The following is a 23,784-nucleotide window of genomic DNA, read 5'->3' as shown; positions in this document are numbered from 1 at the left end:
CTGCAGCCGCAGGCTTGGCTGAAAGCTCCTCAGGGAAAGAAAGATGGTGTCGCTCCTACACTCCTCACTCCTGAAACGCCTGAGACACCAGAGCCACTGTGAAATGAATCAAATGTTGTGACTGTGACTTTGTGCGTCCTGTTTTGACTCACACAGATCCTGTGGCTTCAGTTTAAAAACATCTTAGAAATGAATCCAAGGAGAATGTGACAGAAACTGCAAGTGCCCTAATTGTTACTAGAGGTTGGCTCGAGTCCCCATGGACTCCTATGTTAATAAATATGTTTACAGCCTGGTCTTTATGGCCAATTTCAATCTATATTATAGAAATATAAAGTATGAAAAGTAAGGGAACTGGGGAATATGGGCTTAACCAAAGTTTTAAACATTTATTTTCTATTTAACATAACTTAACAAACATAAATCCCCATGTGCTCAGCTGAAATCTGGTATTTTACCACTTTAGGTTTGTGACTCCAGAAGAAGAAAAACAGTTTTGTTTTATGTGCTGTGCTGTTTTATATTCCCTGTTGTATGTGGACTTGCACAGGGTTTTGTTTAGTCAAATAAAAGCAGATATTGATTTATTATACAGTATATGATGCACAAACATTAAGTTGACTATTTACATATTAAACATTTAGACTAGCTTGAAACAAGACAACAAGCTTTTTATTGATTGTACAAATCATTTCACGTGTTTTATTTTCTTGTGTGAATCTCGGTAATAAATTATTTTGTAGCTTAGTTTTACGCATCGCTTTGTGTTGAAACTTGTAAAAACAAAGGGAGGATGGTGTCTCATTATCCCATGTGCGATGGGCCAGAACGGCATGACAGAATTTTGACTGCGCCCAAAAAACTGAACGTAGCTTCAGGTATTGTGACCAAAAATTTAATATTTCCAGAGCAGCTGGAAAACTGATTGTCCTCCCACTCATGACTGAGACGGAGGCGACAGGATGCACCTGGAGAGTTTTTGTTTTGCTTCTTTCCTGAGCGCTGTGGTGGACAGATGTGTTTTTTTTTTGGTTGTTCCGCAGAAGCTGAGTGTGTCACAGTGGTCGAGGTCAGAGTGTGAAGATTTACAGAGTTCTGCAAACATCAGCGTGCAAAAGATCAGCTGTGTGAGTTTATGTGTCCACGCCTGGCTTATACTTGCTGTGGTCGGGGAGGATACAGTATCAGGGCGGTTAATACGGCTGAGAGGCAAATTAGATGGCTGAGCAGGACTTTTTGAAGCAGTTCAATGTGACCGCTGTGCAACACTTGAACACAACCTTTACTCCGAGTCGTATGAAAATCAAGTTGTGGAACTGAAACTGTTGATCTCACAAATTCAGCAGGAAAGAGAGAGAAACTAGAAAAGCTGAAACCCCATATTGACAGATGACAGGTTTCTTATTTCTCACCCAGAAGAACCGGTGCCTTTATCCTGATGAAGACAGAGGAGGATCAAACTCAATGACAAGAAATTGCTTCCTTTATAAAAGACGAAGCTCATTTCAGCCTCGTCTTTTATTCATTTCTGAATCCCTTGTCGGTTTTTCCCTCTAAAAACTTTGAATTTGATTTCAAAGTGTTAAACCGAGCCTTGGTGACACAGTCAGCGTTGTTGCTCGCTCACATAGGGGGGGCTACAGTTCAGACCAAAGCCAAATGGGTGAGGGTTGATGACTGGGTTAAAAGTCACAGGGCTGCACAACTCATCATGTTTACTGCAATGATCAAAATACACCTGTAGCTACTGTCATGTATGTGGCAGAAACAAGAGCAGATGTGCAACCCCAGTGGGGCAGGATGATGGATGAGGAGGGGGAGTGTGGTGGGGGTTGGGGTTGGGGTGTGAGTCCAGTGTGCAGACTTTACCTGAAGGGTCAGCACTATGTTCTCTGGCTGAGGGAGGCCAGATCAGATGAAGAGGGCATGCAGAAGACAAAGGCAAACTCAGCGTCAAAGAAAGAGCAAAGCCACACAACAACAACAACAACAAAAAAACGTATGGATGAAAAAACAAAGAGAGAGAAAGAGAAATTAAAGAATACAACACCAGCATGCATATCCACATACAGTAGCTGCTGCACATTGAAATACAGAGCACAGACAGCAGATTTCACCAGAAGGTCAAAGAGCTTAAAGAAAGGTCTGCTCCATAAAAACTCACACGATGATGTATCTGTCTCTATATTCACAGGTTGAGCCAGAAGAAGCAATTACCATTGTTTTTCTGGGGCGTCGGGGGAAATATGGAGTTTGCTTTGTCGTGCAAAAAGATATCAACACCTTGCTCCAGAAACATGGCGGACTACAGAGGTATGTTTCCTCTGTAACTCTGTAATTTATATGGTAGATTGCTATTTCCAATCAGAAAAAACAAAACAAAATGCACTAAAGCAGACAGGTAGGCACAGCAAAACAACAATTTAAAGACACACAGATGCACTCTTACCTTTTGATATTCAGTCTGAATGGCTCCAAACTTGTCCTTTGCCAGTTTGACAATAAGATCTGCAACAGAGGAAACAAACTCGGGTTATTTTTTCTGTAGTGAAAATAACATGCATAGTTGAGTCCTTTATCTGTATACATTATAAACCAAATCTACCTGGTAACATGTAGAGTAAAGTGTGTTACAGCCCAGAGCCAACCATGAGCACAATACAATATTACGGTAATAGTAGTAATGATAACATGATACATTTTATCTGTATAACAGTAGAAATACACAATAGAATAAAAACAGATAATCATTAAGTACACTAAATGGAAATTTAATGGAAATTTTGATGAGATATGTTTTCAGACGAAACTTAAAAATGGATGCTGACTCAGTCTAACTCCCTCAGGCAGATCAGACCACAGCCTCTGGCCTCAAAGGCTGCGAATATGAGCCCAAAATCAAGTATTTTCAAGGTTTTAGTTTAAAAAAAAGAAGAAGTTGTTTTTGTTCTGATTTTATTTTCCAACTCATTTTATATTGATGGTGTCGTCACACTTTTACATACTGGATTCGATGTGGAAACTGTCCTGAGCCGACATCAGCCGGCTGCAGAACATGGCTAATGTGAGACGTTACTTCTGTCGAGCTGCAGCAGCACGTTGGCGGTTTTGACAAGATGGTGTCAGGAAATCCAGATCCACTGTCTGACACCACAGTGTCACTTCGCCCCCAGCACCCCCCCACCCCCTCGATCTCCCTGCTGGGTTTTAGACAGGGGCAAGTCTGACAGAGCACAGAGCTCTCATGTTATTTATCAGTGGACTGACACCACAGTTGGTGTTGTTGAGACTCTGCAGAGGCAACACATCAAATACCAAACATCAATACTGGGATTGTTTTTTATCAAGGTGAAGAATAAGGCCTTGGCCACACGGACAAGGAGCTTCACCCAAAACATATTTTTCTTGTTCATTTTGAAAATATTTTCTGTAAACATGGCATCATTTCAAGGAATATCTGCGTACACCACGCTGTATTCAAACTCCAAACATTATAGGTCGATTAAATGTTGACTGGGAGTCGTGTGAGTGCACATGTGTCGATTGGTGAAGATTTAACAGGCGCGATTCAACCTTATTTCAGACACAGGTCCATATCACACATCATACAATATAAATAGTTAAAAAAGAAAGGAAAATACAAAAATGTGTGCATTTTATAAAATATACAGGCTAAATTGCACCAATGCCACCTCAGCCTAAAAGTGAATCTGTAGTAGCTTTTCAATGTCCGAACTTATGCTGCGTTCACATGGAGTCCGGTAAACGGCAGACGGCATGCCGGACTCCATGTTAGTGGACGAGAGGAGGACGGTAAAACTTGGACTCAGCGAGACAGTCCTAAAATGGTTCAGGTCCTACTTAGAGGAACAGAGTTATTTTGTGACCATTGGTAGTTATCAATCCGATCGAGTGGCTATGACATGTGGAGTTCCTCAGGGGTCAGTCCGCTGCCTTTGGGTAAAATTCTACAGAATTTTAATGTCAACTATCATAGTTATGCAACGGCAAACGGCAATGCCGTCCTGAGTTAAAATATTTTAACTTTTGCCGTCAGCCGCGACGGTAAACTCAACCGAACGTGACGTGTGAGTATGAGTATGTTGACGTTGCCATAGCAACATGGTGACGCGTCTTGCCGTTGTGCCGTGCCGTCCGACAGTTTGTTTGTTTGTACCGTTCCGTCCAGCGGCATTTGCCATTTACCGTCTTACACAGCATTAGGCATGTTTTGAGATTTTCCCACTATGGGACCCATTTCCCCCAAAAATACCGCTTGGGGTCTCCCAAAACGCTGTTTATGTCAGGACGAAACGCTGAAACGATTAAAAAAAAAACGTATCCGGATTCACTGAAACCTGTATCCGTGTGGACGGGCTCTTAGTTGGTGCTTCAACCACTTCTCTGCCTCTCTTCACTATCCTGTCAATTAAAGGAAAAAATGTTGAAAAAATCATTGATCTATTCATATGGCAGATTATGTAAATATATTTTTTGGGGGTCATGAAGCAGTTTGGCCTTTTGTTCCCGATTGTGACGATAAAATGTCACAAATATCCTCAGACTGTGCAGCTCTGAGTGTTTCCTCTCAGCGGGTAGCAACACATGCAGCTCTGTTCACCGTGCACCGACTGAACCATATTGTTTGTGAAGTGATGCGTTCGAGTGTGGTCGTCGGCGCTGCTCGATCTTTTGGGGTGGACTTAATCAGCAGATTCACACTGACCCATGCGGCCGCTCGCTTGCATACAGGAAGTGACAAAAGGGGCATCTTGAAATGCAACTACACAGGTTGTTCATAAAGTATAGACAGTGAAATCTTCTATTGGTTCAAAGATTTGTTTTAGACATCACAAGAAACCAACACAAACAAACAGTCTCCTGTGAACAGAACGTCGGCGTCTCGTCTCTCTCATCTACACCTGGAGTCGTGCTGGGTGTGACTCATCACGCACTGATGACAGAGACTGTAAGACTTTTCAGAGGCAGGAGGGTTTCCAAAAATAAGATGCAAAAGGAAACACACAGGGGCTTTTCCTTCTCCTGCATTGCAGTGTTTCTTTTTTTTTTTTTTTTTTGAAGAAAGAACGTATTCATCACAAAAACAGACTAATGATTCGTTCCTGTTATCCAAAACCTGAGATGCGTGTTAACAGGAGGCGGCTCCGGGGTTTTCCTGCTTGAACTAGTTACTGTGGCTGTTCAGAGAGGAGCTCAACGTCAGACGCAGGATGATCATCGCGTCTAATTGTCTTTGTGTGTAAACATCTATTAATGCAGGATTATCTGACTGACAGTGTGTGAGGTGCATGTTCCTGTAGTCTGATAGTCGGCTGAAGTTTGTGTGAGAAACACAATTTTCCCACCGTGTTCAAACACATAACTCTGGTTTGTAGGTCAGTCTGCCAGCGAGAGTGTTTTCCAGCTTCTAGGTTAGTTCCTCCGCCCTGGGACGGCTGACGACTCTCGCTATTGTGCGTTTCGTGGGTTGAGATGTAAAACGATCCGGCCTTTTGGAGGAAAATAAAAGTGGAAGCGACCCGAGCCCGGCTATCGTCTTTTCTTGTTCTTGTGGAGCTTTTTGTGTTTGCTTCAAAGACGCCCCTGACCTTGGGGCCGATGGTGTGTTTAAAGACCCTTTGTCCCCGCAGGAAGCAAACTGTAACCGAGGTCTCTGCAAGAGCATGAGAAGGAGGAATATGTCATAATGTGAGAGGTTTTGTGTTGATCTTGAGTTGGAGAAGATTAGGGCTGCAACCATTAGTCGATTGATTGATTGATAGTTTTAATCAACAAGTTTTTTTAAAAGATAAAATTACCAAATATTTGGTGTTTATAGCTTTAGTTTGTGACACATCAACAACATATCTGAAGTTTGTCTAAATGAATGTAGTGATTAAAGGGACAACGAGGAGTTTTGGAAAGCGAAGTGTTGTCATACTACATTTACCATGAGCCTCTGCACGCACGGTGAAATTCTTGGACCGGCGTAAGACGAACGTCTTGCCAAGACTGTTTTTCATTCATCAAGAATGAAAGTCAGAGGTTTGAAGACGATCAGATACCGTCGTAGTTCCAACCATAAACGGCGATTCGGCGGCATTATTCCCATGACCCGCCGGGCAGCGTCCGCGAAACCGAAAGTAAGGAAATGCTGGTCAGCTTGTCCAGCATTTCCACCATTAATTAAAATAACAAAATAACGATAGAGACAAAATGATATATTTATCGAAAATGGACCCATTAACAAGTGTGGGTAGCGTAGATTCATCCACATTTAGTATATGAGACTTTTTTATAACCAAATACAAACTCATCGTTGTCCCTTTAAGTAATGGATAATTAAAATAGTCATTAGTTTCAAGACTAGACAGAACATAAGCTTCAAAAGAGAAGACTTTAAATGAGGGATCAATAACAAATTGATCAGTTAATCAGTCCCTTATAACAGTGAGGAAAGCATTTCTTACAGAAAATCCTGTTATGCCTGTTTCCTGTCTCCTCTGATTTAAATGCATGAACTGCAACTGCTGATGATTGATTGGCTGATCAATATTTAGATTAGATAAAAGGGTGCTACTTTGCAGAGACCAGTCAGGAGCTCCAGCAGCTTCTCCAGTGTGACGATTCATCATTAAAACTGATTAATCATCTGAATAAATCATTAAAATTGTTTTTTGTTTTGTTTTTTTAATCGACTAACTGTATCAGATCTAATTCAAATCTCTGTTTCAAAAGTCATTTCTACATCAACAGCTGTGATACAGTTTCGTTGTAATGCCTGAGTGGTGTTGAAGGTTGAATGTGTGAGAGCGAACCTCCCTCAACATTAACTAACGAAGGGCTTCGCTGCCAGAGTTAAGTCTAATCCCAGCGGCAGTGCAATTTCTCTGAAGCCTGTTAGTCGATGTAAATTAGTTTTACATGAAGCTCAGTGCTCACATCAGTAGAAAACACTGTCGACAGCCCCGAACCACTTGTGTTGTGTTGACCACCTTAAAGTGAAAGGAGAGTGAGGGAGTCAGAGAGAGAGAGAGAGCTGCTACTGAAGCCAATTAGTGAGAGCGAGTGTGTGTGTCTGAAAGGAGAGTGAATGAAAGGTAGTTTGCGCTCAATGTCATTTTAACACAGAAATTGAAAAAAGCGAATTGACAGGTTAGACTATCAAAGAAGTTGCATTATTTAAAAATCTGTCATTCTTCCTACAATGATACTAAATAGTATGTAATTAATAATTAACACAAGTATGTAATTAATTATCTCATAGCGTGGTGAATGTGCACGTCACAACTTGTCCACCAGAGCGTTGTGGAGTTGTTGGATTGTGTATTTGATGAGTTTGATGAGGGAAACCAATAAATCCCATTAGCCTCCGTAGCGTAGCTCTGAGCAGCTCGCCACTCTGCTCCGCCGTTCTAAAAATAGCTTGCACCGACAATTAAAGGTAACTAACCTACTGCTATGACTATAGGGATTATGGCAATGGGCCAATTTGACAAAATATTGAACTATCCCTTTAAGTAGTAGATGGTCTGTGGTTGAAACGATAATTTATAAAGTGTCAGTAAATGATGATGAACATATGATGGACATACAATGATTTAGAGCAACACTTTATAATAAGTACACACTATTAAGCTTTAGTTAAGCTCTAAATACTGAATTCATCATTTATAACACACGACTACCCATTAGTATGTAGTTTATAACCACAGTTAAAAATCTTTTACTCATCATTGATGAGCACTAACTGTATTTATAAACTACATACTAATGAGTATTCATGTGGATAATAAATGACATACTAATTAGTAGCAGTGCATAAACAATGCTTTATAAATGATGAATCAAGTGTTTGATAATGCTTAACTAATGGTTCATAGTGTGTAGTTATTATAAAGAGTTATAGCAGCTGTTTTATTTTTTAATGGCTAAGAGGAGGAGAGCATCAGGGATAAAAGAAGCGGTGGGAGGATGGAGGAATGAAAGAGAGAGAGGAAACGGACAGAGGAAGATCAAAGACAGAGGGATGAGAGAGGAAAGAAAACGAGTGAGGTGAAAGAGAGAAAAGCGTCGAGGAGAGAGGAGAGGCTGGACTGGATCCAACCTCTGTTTCCAATGAGAGGCGTTTAATCCCTCTCCATAAACCGAGAGCTCACTTGATGCTCGTCGTTAACCCTTTCCTCTCCGGCCTCGCTTTTACTGCCGCTGCTGCTGCTGCCACCCGGACGCTGTGACCTTTGTCCTTTGAAGACGAACCTGCCTGTTTGTCATGCAGTCTGAGAGGTCTACGCTGATGCTCTGTGGATTATAAACCACGCTCTCTTTGCACAATGCATCCGCAGATATTTTTTTTTAAGAAGCGTGAATGTAAATGCAGAGAATTAGTGTAAATGTAAATGCACAGCAGCAGGAGGAGCCGGCTTCTCGAAGAAGCTCCTCGGCTTCCTGAACCGAATCAAAGCAGCAGCAACGTAACGAGATAAAGCAGGAAACCGGGAAAAGATGGATTTTTTCTTTCGTTTCACCAGAAGGGAGCGAGTCGCCCGCCGACCAGAGGAATCCAGCAGCGCTCTATCTCGGTTTCGGCTGAGGAAGAAGCTATTTTAATTGGCCATGAACAAGAATCCAGAGCTGGTTCAACACAGCATAAAGCCAGATTACATGTTTGGTGTGATTTTGGTGTGTGTAAAGAGCAGAGTGTCAAAATAAATCCAATTCCAGTAACGTCACCTCAGCATGTGCACAGACTCGTCTGCAGCATCTTTCCCAACTAATTTACCATCTGTGTTGTTCATCCCGCCTCACAACACTTAAAAAAAAAAAAAAGAGAGAGATTAATGTGATCAACCCAGGCTGCACTTTACCCCAGATTGATTTTCTCGTTTCTTGGCTTTCCCTGCCGTCTGTTACAAATCAGCATCCTGCTCTCTGAACTCAAATACACTGTAAATAATATATGGTTTTCCTGTGGTTGGTTTAAAAATGCGTAAAAACACACAAGTCAGAGACTCAGAGACGACATCTGACACCTGCAGTGAGTAATGCAGATGGAGTTTTCCAGATAAAATGGATTCAAGCTGAAGGTGTGTCTCCATATTTACACTCTCTGATCTGCAGAGGTAAACAAAACTAAAAGTACTTTAAAGGAATAGTATGAAATATATAGACTGGGGCTCAAAGTTAACATAATAATGACCTTTTAACACCGCTATTTTTGTTTCACATGATTTACCTGTATTTTGAATCAGATGAATCAGCTGCAGTCTCAAGCTAAACCATCTGTGCTAACAGTTAGCACTCATATGGAGCTGCTGTGTCATTCTATGCTTATTTATGCTAAATACAGTTAGGATTGAGAGTTTCTGAATAATATTTGTCATTGTTATCAGTTAATGTACAATAAAGTTACATTGGCATAAGGCTGCACATTTGTCCATTATCAAATATTTGAAAAACTGTCCCTTTGAGGTGCAATTTGCAATTAATCATGATAAACCGCAGACGCTCCTACACTCAATTACAATTACATATTCTAATTGATTTACAGCCTTAGTTTAGACACATTAAGCTACTTTCATTTGAGGGTAAAAAAACAGAAATGTTTTTAATTATATTAAATATTAATCTGGTTCTTGTCAAAGGGGAAAAGTTTAAGTGCTCTTTTAAATGTATACAATTAAACAATTAGTCAAATAACAATTGAATGGGAATAAAACAAAACAACAACAAAGAAATATTCACTAGTTCTGTCAGGACAGTTTTAAATCCGTCAGAGGCCGTGTGCATTGTTGCGACGCGACATCTGTAGTCGTTGTCACCGGTGCCACAAGACTGTATTTAATTTGTTAATTAAAGAGACACAAGAGGAAAACAATCAGAGCAAACAAACTGCGATGTGTGACTGCTAATCCTCCCAGCAGCCCCTCTGGGTGTCCATGGAAAAAAAAAGGCGATTAGTGCCATGGATTAAATGATTTTTTACAGAAGTGTTGAGGCCTGTGTCTTTAGTGACTGAGCGAGATAAACACTGAGTTCATCTGTGCGTCGACTGCCGATGAGGACGAACACGGTGGCGTTAAGCTGCAACCGCCACAGACTGAGGGACCCGCTCTTATGAAGTTAAGTAGGAAATGGCAGCAATATGTGATTTTCATTAAATTTTAAAAACAGCTGAGTCCAGACAGCTGGGAAATCAAATTATTTCTCAGTAGAGGAACTTTTTAAAAAAGCATCAGAAGCTTTTTTTATTCATTTATTTATTTATTTTAACACACGGTCTCTGATCAAGAGCTGTCAGATGTCAGATAAACTCCACCACGGCTCACTCGTCTGTGGGGAAACACTTTATAAGCGTGGTCGTGTTTGTTTGTTTGGCTCTGTCATCTACAGCAACATCCCTGTGAATAATAACTTCATGTCTGTTTGCTTATCTTTGTTCAGATGTTTGGGTTTGTATCCTGCTGTCAGTTTGTAGTTTCTCTGCTCTCTAGAAGTTACCTGAGAGACACCGAGTCCAAACCTTTGAACACGTCGATGCATTTTTTGAAGGATGAAGCTGATTCTCATTCAGAGCAGCAGAGATTCAGTGTCTCGCATATTTAATGAGGTCTTAAGATTGTTATCGGACACTTTAGTGTTGGGCATCAAACCTACAAAAAATACAAAATTTAGCCTGCAAATCCACTGTCATTAATATCTCCTTTTTTCTTTGACTATTTCCATATTAGAAGATGGAAATTTTCTGAATACATTGATCTTGGAATCAAAACAACAACAAAAAATATTTTCTGTGATACTTACGGAAATACATACACATATATTATAAACTCAATACTAATCAGCCGTTTTTCATTCTGCAAATGAGACTTAAAGAGCAGCTGTGCAAGATTGCGAAAAAGCGTCCGGACTTGAATCGTTCAGGGATAGTTCAACGTTTTAGCAAATTGGCCCATTGCCATAATCCCTATACTGTAGTCATGGCAGTAGGTTCGTTACAGTAGGTTCGTTACCTTTAATTGTCAGTGCAAGCTATTTTTAGGACGACGGAGCAGAGCCGCAAGCTGCTCAGAGCTATGCTATGGAGGCTAATGGGATTTCTGGGTTTCCCTCATCAAACTCATCAAATACACAATCCAACAACTCCACAACGCTCTGGTGGACAAGTTGTGACCTGCACATTCACCACGCTATGAGATAATAACAGAACGTTAAGAGACGGAGTTGTTTTAGAGGCAAATGCAGAGACTGCTTGCCAAAAAACCTCCCCGACGGGAACGCGCGTAAGCTGTTTTGCATGAATTTATCTGTCCACGAGAGCATTTTGGAGTTGTTGGATTGTGTATTTGATGAGTTTGATGAGGGAAACCAAGAAATCCTAATAGCCTCCATAGTGTAGCTCTGAGCAGCACGTGGACAATTAAAGGTAACAAACCTACTCTTAAAACTATAGGGATTATGGCAATGGGCCAATTTGCCAAAATGTTGAACTATCCCTTTAAGTTCTTAAATGTTCAAATCAAGCCTTTACACAAGAACTCTGCCTAAATAAAAAGGTATAAAACTGACAAACTGTTGATGTGGTGAAACAATTTGATTGGTTAGTAAACAAAAAAAAGCAGTAAACCAGAAATGAGCATATATACAGTATATTATTTGCTTTCTTGAGTCTGTTTATAAACCATTTGGCAGTTGTACTGTATAATTTCCCGGGACATTACGTCTACACTGGGTGTGGAAACGTCTGATTTCATATTAAATGAATGTTTTCACTAGAAGAAAAGAGAAAGGAGTTCATGTTCATCTGAAATAATAAACTGGTGAGGTCAAATAGCTGCTCTAGATGTTCCCTGCTCTTGTTAAATGATATTTCTGCCTTTGAATCTCTCCATTATTTGATGGAATGCGTTTTCGACTCGGCCGTCGAGGCCTTTTAACAATAGTTTGAACAGTGCATGATGGGAACAGCGATCTTTCTGTTATGAGACGGCCTCTTCAACCCAGAGGACATCCTGTGGCCGAGCTGTTGAGATGACTGACCTTTGTAAACACTGCGCTCCGACTGCATCAGCCATTCAGGAAGATCATGTAACATACAGACTATGAAAAAAAGCCAATAATCTTGTCCCTGTGGGAGATCGAGGCATTTTCTCTCTGAGATACAGTAAATGTCACAAAGACGGGTCCGGCTGACAATGAAGCTGATGGAGAGTTAAAGGTGTACACTGCGTTCCTGTCATAGCACTGAAAGGAAAACACATTTGTACTGAATGTACAGACTCGCTTCTCTGGCAGTCGTTAGAAAGACAATCCAGTACTGTGACGAACAAACTCTCCCTTTTCTGCTGCTGTAAAACCTAAAACTACTAGTTTGCCTAACAGCAGACTGCACCTTAATCTTATTTTATACTGAGTTTGGGGTTCGTGAAGGTGTATTCACCTCCGACTTCCAAGAGGTGTGACCAATGGACATAGATCAAATTCCTCTGCACACAGTCGGATTGGAAAGAGCATTGATCCGAAGACGTATACAAGGCGACAGAAAACATGTTTACAAATTTGTTGGTTGTAATTTTGGGTAACCCTTTAATTTACAGGCCGTTAATTACGTTATAATGTCAAGAAATAGCCAAGAAATAACAATTGATTGTATAGCGATGTCAAGAAATAGCCTAGAAATAACGGTCAATTTCATAGTAGTGTCATGTTTTTCATAAAGACAAAAGGTTACACATGAACTCTGAATTTCTTGGGAAAGGCCAGAATTTTTCTCCACCAAGTCCTTGCAATCAATCGCTATTTCTTGGCTATATTTCTCGACATTACTGTGAAATTGACTGTTATTTCTAGGCTATTTCTTTACCTTATGACGCAATTAATTGTTATTTCTTAGCTATTTCTTGACATTATCACATAATTAACGGCCTGTAAATTTAAGGGTTACAGTACTTCATTTTGCAGGAACAATGACTTCTGCTGGTTTTGCAAAGAACATACAGTAAGAGAGTGTCTGGTGTCTGCAGCCACTCAACCACCATTACTGTACAGTAGCTAATCTTCAATGCTTTGTTGCATTTAAACAAAAGCTGCTAGATGTCACTGCTCTGTCATCATCACATTACTGTAAGTTTTCAAGGAGTTGGAGGTCAGCGGCTTCAACGGCTTCTCCTCCAGGTTCGTCTGGGTTCAACCAGGATATGGAGTTACGGCCTCGTGATTTAAGCCAGAAAGAATCTGAATGTTTACGCCAAATGTGAAGAAACTCCCACGAGGAGCCGCAGAGATTATCACTCCCACAAAAAACTGAAAACAAAAGTGTTTCCTAAGGTCAACATGACCCACAGTCTAATCAGTTCATCCTTGTCTCCAAGTGAACTATTGTATCCAATAATGAATTTCGACAGACAGACAACCTGAACATTCATTACAACGATTCTAATGTATAAAAGCAGCATTTTTAAATCGCATTAACATTTATAATGATGGTTTTTTGATGAGGGTCCAGCAGCTCTGATTTAACACTGCACCTCTGAAACGCTGTCAGACCAGACTGGCTCTGTGCAGATTAAGGAACAGCGGTACTACATTTGGACATTTTTAATCCACACATTCTCCCTCGTTGTCAGTCCCGGTGCCGACTTCACCCACAACATCCCACGACCCGACCACTGGCGGCTCAGTCGGAGATTTAGATGTTTGCTGCTGCTAGCGGCTGATAAAGCCTGGAGGAGCCTGGAGATGAGATAAGGAGCAGGCTCCAACGTTTGTGTAAGGTAAAAAAAAAAAAAACCATTACAACTATTTCCTCACACATGCAGTCGTGCTTTGAGAGACCTGTGACCTTTAAAGGGATAGTTCAACATTTTGGCAAATTGGCCCATTGCCATAATCGCTATAGTCATAGCAGTAGGTTTGTTACCTTTAATTGTCGGTGCAAGCTATTTTTAGAACGGTGGAGCAGAGCTGCGAGCTGCTCAGAGCTACGCTACGGAGGCTAATGGGATTTCTTGGTTTCCCGCATCAAACTCATCAAATACACAATCCAACAACTCCAAAACGCTCTGGTGGACAAGTTGTGACCTGCACATTCACCACACTATGAGATAATAACAGAACGTTATGAGACAGAGTTGTTTTAGAGGTAAATTCATGCAAAACAGCTGATGTGCGTTGCCTTCAGGGACAGTTTTTCAGCAAGCAGTCTCTGTATTTACCTAAAAAATAACTGTCTCGTAACGTTCCATTATTATCTCATAGCGTGGTGAATGTGCAGGTCACAACTTGTCCACCAGAGCGTTTTGGAGTTGTTGGATTTTGTATTTGATGAGTTTGATGAGGGAAACCAAGAAATCCCATTAGCCTCCATAGCGTAGCTCTGAGCAGCTCACGGCTCTGCTCCGCCGTTCTAAAAATAGCTTGCACCGACAAATAAAGGTAACGAGCCTACTGCTATGACTATAGCGATTATGGCAATGGGTCAATTTGCCAAAATGTTGAACTATCCCTTTAATGGTTGTGTTGTTCAGGATTGTGAACATGCTGTTGTACTGGATGATAAAATATCTTGGACAAACTATTCAATGCTCCTACATGAGCTTTTCTGCACAGTCATTTACTTATGTGCATCTTTTTAGACCGATATAATGGGCGGGCCAGTCTATTGATCCATCTGGATTACTGCATAGCATTGAATACAACATGCACTTGTGTGTGTACATTACAGTAAATCCACATGCAGCAGGTGTACTGCAGAAACTGGAGAAGGGGATCAAGTCAGGGACGTGCTCTGCTCTGCCAGCTTCTGGCTCTGTTAATGCTGCCGGTGTCGAGACCGGAGCTTATTTTACGCCCTCGCTTATTTTAAGTTAGACTAAACGGCTGAAATGGAGAAAGGCAGAAAGTGTAAAAAAAGGAAACGACAGGAAGAAAGATTTGGTGAAGGGGAAAGTAAATAAATAGATAAATGAAAGCAGAGTTGGAATAGGATGAGACAGATGGATAAATAAAAACAGCCGAGTGAAGGAGTCAGACGGAGGAGGATGGGGAGCAAGTGTGAATACTAAGAAGCGGAGGATGGATGTTGATGGAGAGATAATGATGTATAAATAGATGGAGCAATGATAGGTGGTTGGATGTAAAAGAGATAAAGTTGGTGTCATGGAAACTGCGGCCTTCGTTGCTGTGCTGCGTTTACTGACCACCGGCACGGAAAATAAAAGAGGAGGGAAAAAAATAATCAACTTGCACAAGCAGAATCAACAAAACTCTGATATTTCCCCCCCGCTAAGCCGCGGCAGTCGCCTGTGACAACACCCGTTGCTAACAGGCTTATTAAAAAATAAATAAATTATAAGGAAGGGAGTAAGTAAGTAAGCCTTGGCCATGAGATACACTTCCACACCAACCAAACTTTCATTCAGCCGCACTCTGCTTGTAAGGCACGCCGAGCAACAAAGCAGATAGCCAGTTGGGGATTTTTCCTCCACAGTGAGGACGCTGTTGCCAACTACGTGGATTCTCCCTCACAAAGTTATCTGAGGACACACACACACACACACACACACACACACACACACACACACACACACACACACACACACACACACACACACACACACACACACACACACACACAAACGGGAGGGCGCTTTGTATTAGGACTTAAATTCAGCAGGAGTTGTAACACTAATGCAGACAGGAAACTCTTCTCTGCGTTTCTGCAGCGCTGGAAGTGACAGAAACAGGACGGTCGCTGCTGTGGAACAACTAAAGACATTAGGGGTGTGCATTGGCACTGCCCTCACGATTCAATTCGATTACGATTCGGCAGGTAACGATTCGATTCGATTCGATTCTCCGATGCATTGCGATGCATTGCAATGCATCGCAATGCATCAAAATTCTACTGCACTCAACACGGCAAAGTTTTCATCAGTCATGAGATATTGAACAAGAGATTTTATTGGCTGCACATGTGTGTATTATCACTCTCCTGTATCTTTGACATAAATATTATAAAATAAAATAAAATTGAATGGTATGTATTGGATATGGCATTTAAATCACTTCTAGGGCTGCCCCCCAAAAATAGCCTTGGTCGATTGGTCGCAGGAAAAAACAAACAAACCTTTGGAGCCGTGTCTCAAAATCTAGACTACGGGGCTTTTATTTTGAAGGGCCAGATACAGGAAGTCGTGACAGTTTTTGTTGTTGTTGTTTTTTTTACACGGCACGGCACGGCACGGCCTTCTCTCTCTCTCTGCATCAGAGACCCCCAGCCCGAGCTCAGTCACTCCCCCTCCTCTACTGTGTTTATTGGTGATAACGGGCATGCTGCCTGTAGTAACGCTAAAACCCGACCGGCTTGTTGAATCTCGGACCGAACACGGCCGGACTCACGAGCGTTAATTAATTAATTCTCAATCCGACCGCGGGTGAAAAAAAAAAAAAAAGGAAAAAGAAAGCCAGAGGCAACACTGCTACTGCTGGTGCTGCCGCTTAGCAGCTACAGGCTGCGCATGTCGTTGCTCCGGAAATGCCCCTCGGAGGTAATTGTAACTTCACAACTTTATTTGAGGCCAGAAAATAAACAGTAACATAATCGATTATGGCACGTTGCCGCATCGATGCTGAATCGTGCATGTCCCGCATTGCAATGCATCGCCGAATCGATTATTGTTGACACCCCTAAAAGACATTCACATATGAATACATTTTTATTTGAAGCTGCTAATAACTATTATTATGTGAACACAGGATCAAATGGTTCTGCGCATGTGGAAGGGGGGTCAGTTCAGTTACAGCTTACATCTGCAGGTCTATGAACAGGTTTCCTGCAGGTCCTGGAAACTCTCATAAAAACTCTTTATAACTGAACTAGCAACACATACTGCAGGGTCCACATACAGTGGATACGGAAAGTATTCGGACCCCTTTCAGTTTTTCACCATGTAACCCACATTTTTGCAAATTAATTAAAAAGAAAAACTGAATTATCACCTGAACTTAAGTTTTCAGACCATTTGCTGTAACACTCATGTAGGTCATTCAATTTCTTTCGTTCATCTTTGAGATGGTTCTACACCTTCATTTGAGTCCAGCTGTGTTGAATTAAATAGTTTGGACATCATTTAGAAAGGTACACACCTGTCTAAATAAGGCCTCAATAAGCTCAATTACATATCAGAGCAAAATGAGATCCATGAGGTCGAAGGAGCTGCCCTGTAGCAAGGCTACAAAAAAATATTCTGCTGCACTTATTGTTTTGAAGTTTTACAGCTATGTGGCACAAGCTGAGTGTTTCTTAACAGGCGTGTCCAACCCGGCAGTAGGCGCCCGTTCAGACGGGTTTGGACCGAAATTACATAGGAATGACTTTAGTCATTTTTCCGGGTTCGGGCAGAGAATTAATGCTAGTGAGACGCGTCGAGTTCGGGCTTCAACACCCGCGCTTCCGGTCCAGTCGGATTTTAATTTTAGTTTTGACACTTTCATTCAAGCATTTGCAAGTGAATAAACGTCACTACACATTTACGTCGGCATGGAGCAGAAAGAACGTAACCAGACAACATTAAGTTTCACCGTTTACATGACACGATTTTCATTTCTTTCGGTTTAAACAAAGGTTTATTCCTCCTCTCGGAATATCTGGCTCCATGTGAAGCTCCAGAGATCACGTGAGGAGATGTGAGAAAGGTCAACTTCTTACGTATAATGTAAACGTAGACGATAGTATTACCTCTGACAGTGCAGAACTGTACACCTTGTGCAACGAGCTTAAGGTCAGGTATTGTGTTGGAGTTGGAGAAGTTGGTGGTAAATACAGAACTGAGAGCAGTTGATATCATTATTGAACTAAATCTACAGGATGTGAAAATCAGCAGCAGTTTGCTAACGTAGAGACAGAGGAGAAATGAGACGCTTCAGTTCAGATTATTTCCTGTATTTCTTCCTCCTCCTCCTCCTCTTCTTCCTCCTCCTCCTCTCCCTCCCCTGTATTAGATCTGCAGCAGGTCTGAGTTAATTCAAGTGAACTAAATCACAGATTATCAATGATTCTTTAGCTGCATAGTCACTGAAATACATTTCTGAGTCATTTTTCACAAACCACAGGTTCTCTGAGCCGCCTGACATCAAAATGACATTTTTCAGAGTCACATATCAGGAGAAATTGATCTTTATTTGTGACCTGCCTCTCTCCTCTCTGTTAGTTCTGGTTTCACTGCGGCAGAAGACACTTTCCAATCTCAGACGTTTTCAGGGGCTTTTACGAGACATCCTGAATTTTAAATTTATACTGAGATAAAAGTTGTATTTCTCTGCTTAATAACACTGTTACTGTGGAGAATTGTTATGAGACTGATGATCATGGACCAGATATTAAGCTTGCAGATAAAAATCGTCTGCAAATCAGGTGTGAATTCAGACTGGATCTTAGACTCTATATTGTGTACTATTGTTATGTCTCAACACAATGATCATGACCATAACTGTTTCTATCCTCTGCAGAGAAGATCTTTGCTAACATGTTAAAGGGACAACGAGGAGTTTGTATTTGGTTATAAAAAAGTCTTCTCGCCGTTTATGGTCAGAACTACGATGGTATCTGATCGTCTTCGAACCTCCGACTTTCATTCTTGATGAATGAAAACATTCTTGGCAAGATGTCCGTCTTGTGCCGGTCCAAGAATTTCACCGTGCACGCGGAGGCTCATGGTAAATGTAGTATGAAAACACTTTGCTTTCCAAAACTCCTCGTTGTCCCTTTAATTCAATTTACATGCCATATTTACAAAATGCAGGATTAAATTACTCTAGTTTAGTACCAACTCCAGAGTGAGTGCACTTTATTCCAGTTTTGTTTTTAGACATGTTGTTTGTTGTAATGTTGGCACCTGAGTCAGGAATAACTCGCCACAGGTGCTGCACATGGAGACGATGATCTGATTAGATTGCAGTGAGCGCTGCTGCATAAATTTGCCAACAGGAAGTCAAACTTGATAAATAGAAACATTGGAGAAAGAGCCACCGACAGTGTTTGACACACAATCCAAACTCACTTTGGACTGTTAACAGCTCAGCGACCGAGACGCAGGTGAAATTAAACACCAAGATGATTCCCACTTTAATAACAGGACGCACACACGTGATGCACTCCAGTGTGTTTCTTGTGACGCCTTCGAGAGGCGATCACACGCGGTGAACGTCTAGAAACAGAAGGAGCTCAAAGCATTCGAGGATCATTCCTCCATCCTTGTTGCTATGCAACAAAAAAAAAGTTGTTGGTATTTTTAGATAATGGCTTTGGTGTTGTGTTTTCTAGAGCAGTGTTTTTCTAGAGAGTTCAGAGTGAAGGCAGAGTGACGTGGTGTAACACACGGAGCTGCTCTCATCACCACAGACCGGAGGTCACGACCTCTCGGCCTCCATCACCCCGTTCCTACTGACTCTGTGAAGCAGGTCGGACGTCGGCCACGATGAACGCCACATGGTTTGTGAGTGTTCAGCGAGTTCATTTGTTCATTTTAGAGTCTGGCTGCATGTTACCTCACAAAATACTGGTGGAGGTCACAGAGAGGTTTCTACATTTTAAACTCGAGTGAGACACAGCGGTGGAGTTTTTCTCTGCAGAGGAGGATTGTGAACAGGACCGGCAGAGGTCGGTGCGTGGTTTCCTGTTTTCACACTGTTTCCCAGGTCGTGGGAAACATTTCAATAGGAATCTGACATCCTGAAACATGACAGACATGATAAAAAGAAACAAAAAATAAACAAAGGCTCTACCTCCACTCTCCAAATATCTATTGACTTTCCTCAGAATTGTGTTTTTTTTCCAGATAAAACTCTTGTTTTCATTCTCTAAAGAACAATGAAGATCTCACAAGCAGGTGCTACTTCATTTTACCAGTCAGAGATAATTGTGATGGATCGTATTTACAGTACATCCTTAGATGCAGAGGTGAAATTTATCTTAATTTACACTTTACACGTTAATCAGTTGGTAGCTCATTATCATTGCTAAGCTTCAGTACAGTGGAGTAACACTACATAGATCTAATATAAGTGCAGGGAGATCCGGTATCAGTGCATAATTATCACATTCAACATTTATTATTCATCGTTATTTCTATACGAATATGATGTAAACCACCTAATATCTTAAAGTAAATGACAAAGACTACTTTATAAGAATGTAAACTTTCACATAATATCAGATTGATGGCTCTTATGGTCATACGTGTGCTACAGACGTGTTATTAACTTGACTTTCCACCACTGACTCTGTTCTTCCATCAGATCCTGTGGGTTCGGTAAAATGTCTTCCAGTGAATGTTAAAGCAGAAGTAAGTGATATATTTGTGTTAATATAAGTCTTAAATAGTTATATCTTCCGACAGCAATCACTTACATAGAGTGTTTGGTCTGAAACACGGGTCTGTCAGTCACTCTGCTCTGCTCTGAGCCGAGGAGAAAACATTTATCGTATCCTACAGTTTTTATCCAATGAGGAGAGAGAACGGCATGCAGGGCTGTGTGTGCAGCCAAGGGACGCCGTGAATGTGGCGACGTAGGGACGAGGACTGTTATGGTGCGTTCAAGGAAACTCTTTTTCCGACCGTGAAGTGGTACCAGTTCGATCTGGTACGAGTTCACCGGTCGGAAGTTACGAGTGGCCGTTATAGTGACTTTCACCGGTAAAACAGGTCGGAAAAACACGAGTGGGTTGCCTGGAACGCTACAAAGTCGTAAGTTGTGACTTGAAGCTGTAATTTACGATTTCAAAAGCCTGCCTGGAACGCAGCATTAGCGAAAACGACCGGACCACTTACTTCTGCTTTAACACACCAGTGACCTGACATTTAACTCAAATGATTCTGATAAAGGAGAGCAAGTGTGTGTGTGTGTGTGTGTGTGTGTGTGTGTGTGTGTGTGTGTGTGTGTGTGTGTACGTGTGTGTGTGTGTGTACGTGTGCACTTGTGTATGTGTGTGTGTGTCAGGACTGTTTGTACTGTATGGGAGCAGGTTTCCCATGAGCTTGATGTAAAAACACCACCACTCAAGGTAAACACTCTGTTACCATAGAGCCCGTTACTATGGAGGGAGTCGGCTTCACACAGAACCAGAGGATAGGAAGAGACGGCACACACACACACGCACACACACACACTTACAAATCTACAGTACAAGGTGGAAAAGGCACTTAATTGAAAACCACAAATCTTTTTTTTTTTTACTATGGTCTCATAGTAACAGCGGTGTCATCAGTGACATTTACATTAATAAAAATGAAGTTTAGTGTGTGTGTGTGTGTGTGTGTGTGTGTGTGTGTGTGTGTGTGTGTGTGTTTGTTTCTCCATCCTCCTTCCACCATTAGTGTAGCTAATAAAGAAGGTATTAGTTGGCGTGGAGACGACTTAACCTGCCGTGACGAAGTTTGTCCGTCACGTTTCAATTAAAACCGATTTTTTCCTGCTCTTTCTTTCTTTCCTTTCTCACATATTTCACGACGTCGACACTTCGAAACCAGAGGGAGGTTGTGGGAATTTTTCCACAGAGTAAACACATGTATTGCGTGGATTGGGTCTCATTCATGAAACGTGAGTAAATCTGTGTGTAGATTTGCACATAAAAGCTCACTCTACTAAAACTCTACTCCGGATTCATGAACGGTGCGGGAAACTCAGATTTGATCGTAAACACGTGTGTAACTTCATGAATGCCAACCCATCGTAAACTAACAACACGCCCCCGGTGATCAGCAATTAGCATAGATCTCCATACATGAATAGCCATATAAGGAGATCCTGACCACCATATTAGGAGGTAGGTGCAACCTGTTCACCTGCAGCCATGACGCAAACGAGGAAAGAGGGAGAGAGAAAAAAAGAGAGATCACGGATCAAAGTCATTTTGGGTGAAGTGGAGTCCAGAAAAAATATTTAATTATTTTCTGTTAGTGGTGGTGACTGGAACAGGTCAAAGGCTGGAGGGAAGAAACAGATTTAGTGAATTAAGTATCATTGGTTGATTAAAGAACCGTTTAAGAAGTAAAGCCAGAATAGTTCGATATTAAACATGAAAAAAAATAAACAACTACAGAGCTACAGCAGCGACGGGAGGAGGAGGCTCTTCACAGCCTCAGCTGTAGAGGAGCATGGTTGTATCAACACATGAAGTTATATAGGCAGGTTATATTGTTACAGAAGCACCAGCCGTCCGTCACAGCTCCATCCAAACCGGTGCCGACTGCGCTGCTGCGCAGGGTGAAGTGTGCGCCCACCGAGCGTGTAGCAACACAAAAAAGTTTTTTCCGGTTTTATATCAGATTATTATCATCATTAGATGGAGCCTTGACGTGTTTGTGCGTGTCCGATCCCTAAAACGTCTCTCTCTCCAAATATTTCTAATTGTTTGTCATGTTTAAATTACGTGTTTCAAAGGCGTCGGCGTATTTTGAACATGAGAGAGAGTAATACGGATTAAAATTGTAATTTTCAACAGTGACAAGCAGTATTTATTTGCATTCCTACATTTACACAAGTGCTACACACAGTCCGGAGCAGGTGTAAATTTTGTGAGTAGCTACGAAAAAATCAGCACTACTAAAAGATTGATGAATGCGGGAATCCACGTAAATTTGCGCTGCTCAGGGTTTACACACAAATCCGTGCTGCTCACGTTTCATGAATGAGACCCGTTGTGCGTGGAGAGCACTTCGCTGTGCCCTTCTGTGTAAACATGCACCAACACATACATATGGAAATACAGGTTCTGTTACACACTTGTGCTGTAAATAACTGTGTCCTCTCTGTGTGTGTGTCTGCATATTTATTATTGTAATAAAGATGACAGGCTCCCTTCCAGTGGAAATTACATTGATGTGTAGAAATTGCATGACAGCGTAGATGCACACACGACGCAGACGGACACACACCACACACAAGGAGATGAGAATAAATCCAGGCGACATGGCAACAGACTCCAATAAAACATGTTATGTTGCACAGGGACTTTCTGCAATCTCGTGCACTGACTCAGAGAAATGGCAATATACGAGTCCTGTGTGTACTCAGGCTCTGAATGATAAACACACACACATACCACAGTGATGTGAATATGTCATTATATTCTCTCTCTTCCTCTGTGACTTTGTCTCCTACTCTCTCTGTTCATCCTCCTTGAATAGCAGTGATTAGTATTCTGCAGGTGCTCGTCTATCACGGCAACTTAATCTGTTCAATTTTTAAAAAAGTTAAAACTAGACCGCGATGCTCTGATCTTGTTACATGTTTGATTTATATTATTACTCTTAGATTCAGTTTCCAGCTTCGGGGAAAGCTCTTGTTCGATTTTTTAAGGACTGCACCAGTTTTCTGGGCGTTTGAGCCGCATGACAACAATCTGTTACATCTTTAAAAAAAAACACACGGCTAGATTCATTAAAGGGATAGTTCAACATTTTGGCTAATTGGGCCATTGCCATAATCCCTATATTCTTAGCAGTAGGTTTGTTACCTTTAATTGTTGGTGTATGCTATTTTTAGAACGGCGGAGCAGAGCCGCGAGCTGCTCAGAGCTACGCTACGGAGGCTCATGGGATTTCTTGGTTTCCCTCATCAAACTCATCAAATACACAATCCAACAACTCCAAAACGCTCTGGTGGACAAGTTGTGACCTGCACATTCACCACGCTATGAGATAATAACACAACGTTACCAGACAGAGTTGTTTTAGAGGTAAATACAGAGACTGTTTGCTGAAAGGCAACGCACTGAAAGGCAAC

The 23,784-nt window shown here is 41.5% G+C and overlaps 1 protein-coding gene across 1 annotated transcript in view; it reads right to left on the bottom strand.

Annotated features, from left to right (window-relative positions):
* prom1a (prominin 1a) overlaps positions 1-23,784 on the bottom strand; it is a 93,842-nt gene that overhangs the window by 49,265 nt on the left and 20,793 nt on the right. The window contains exons 2-3 of the mRNA XM_083980467.1: positions 2,450-2,508; positions 1,870-1,896 (exon numbers count right to left, since the gene is read on the bottom strand). Of these exons, the coding sequence (XP_083836593.1) occupies positions 1,870-1,896; positions 2,450-2,508 (86 nt within the window). The remainder of the gene's footprint in view (positions 1-1,869; positions 1,897-2,449; positions 2,509-23,784) is intronic.

This window comes from Trachurus trachurus (genome assembly GCF_905171665.1).
Source record: "Trachurus trachurus genome assembly, chromosome: 10".
Taxonomy (NCBI): Eukaryota; Metazoa; Chordata; class Actinopteri; order Carangiformes; family Carangidae; genus Trachurus; species Trachurus trachurus.
Note: the sequence above shows the minus strand (reverse complement) of the source record. Positions and strands in the feature narration are given on the sequence as shown.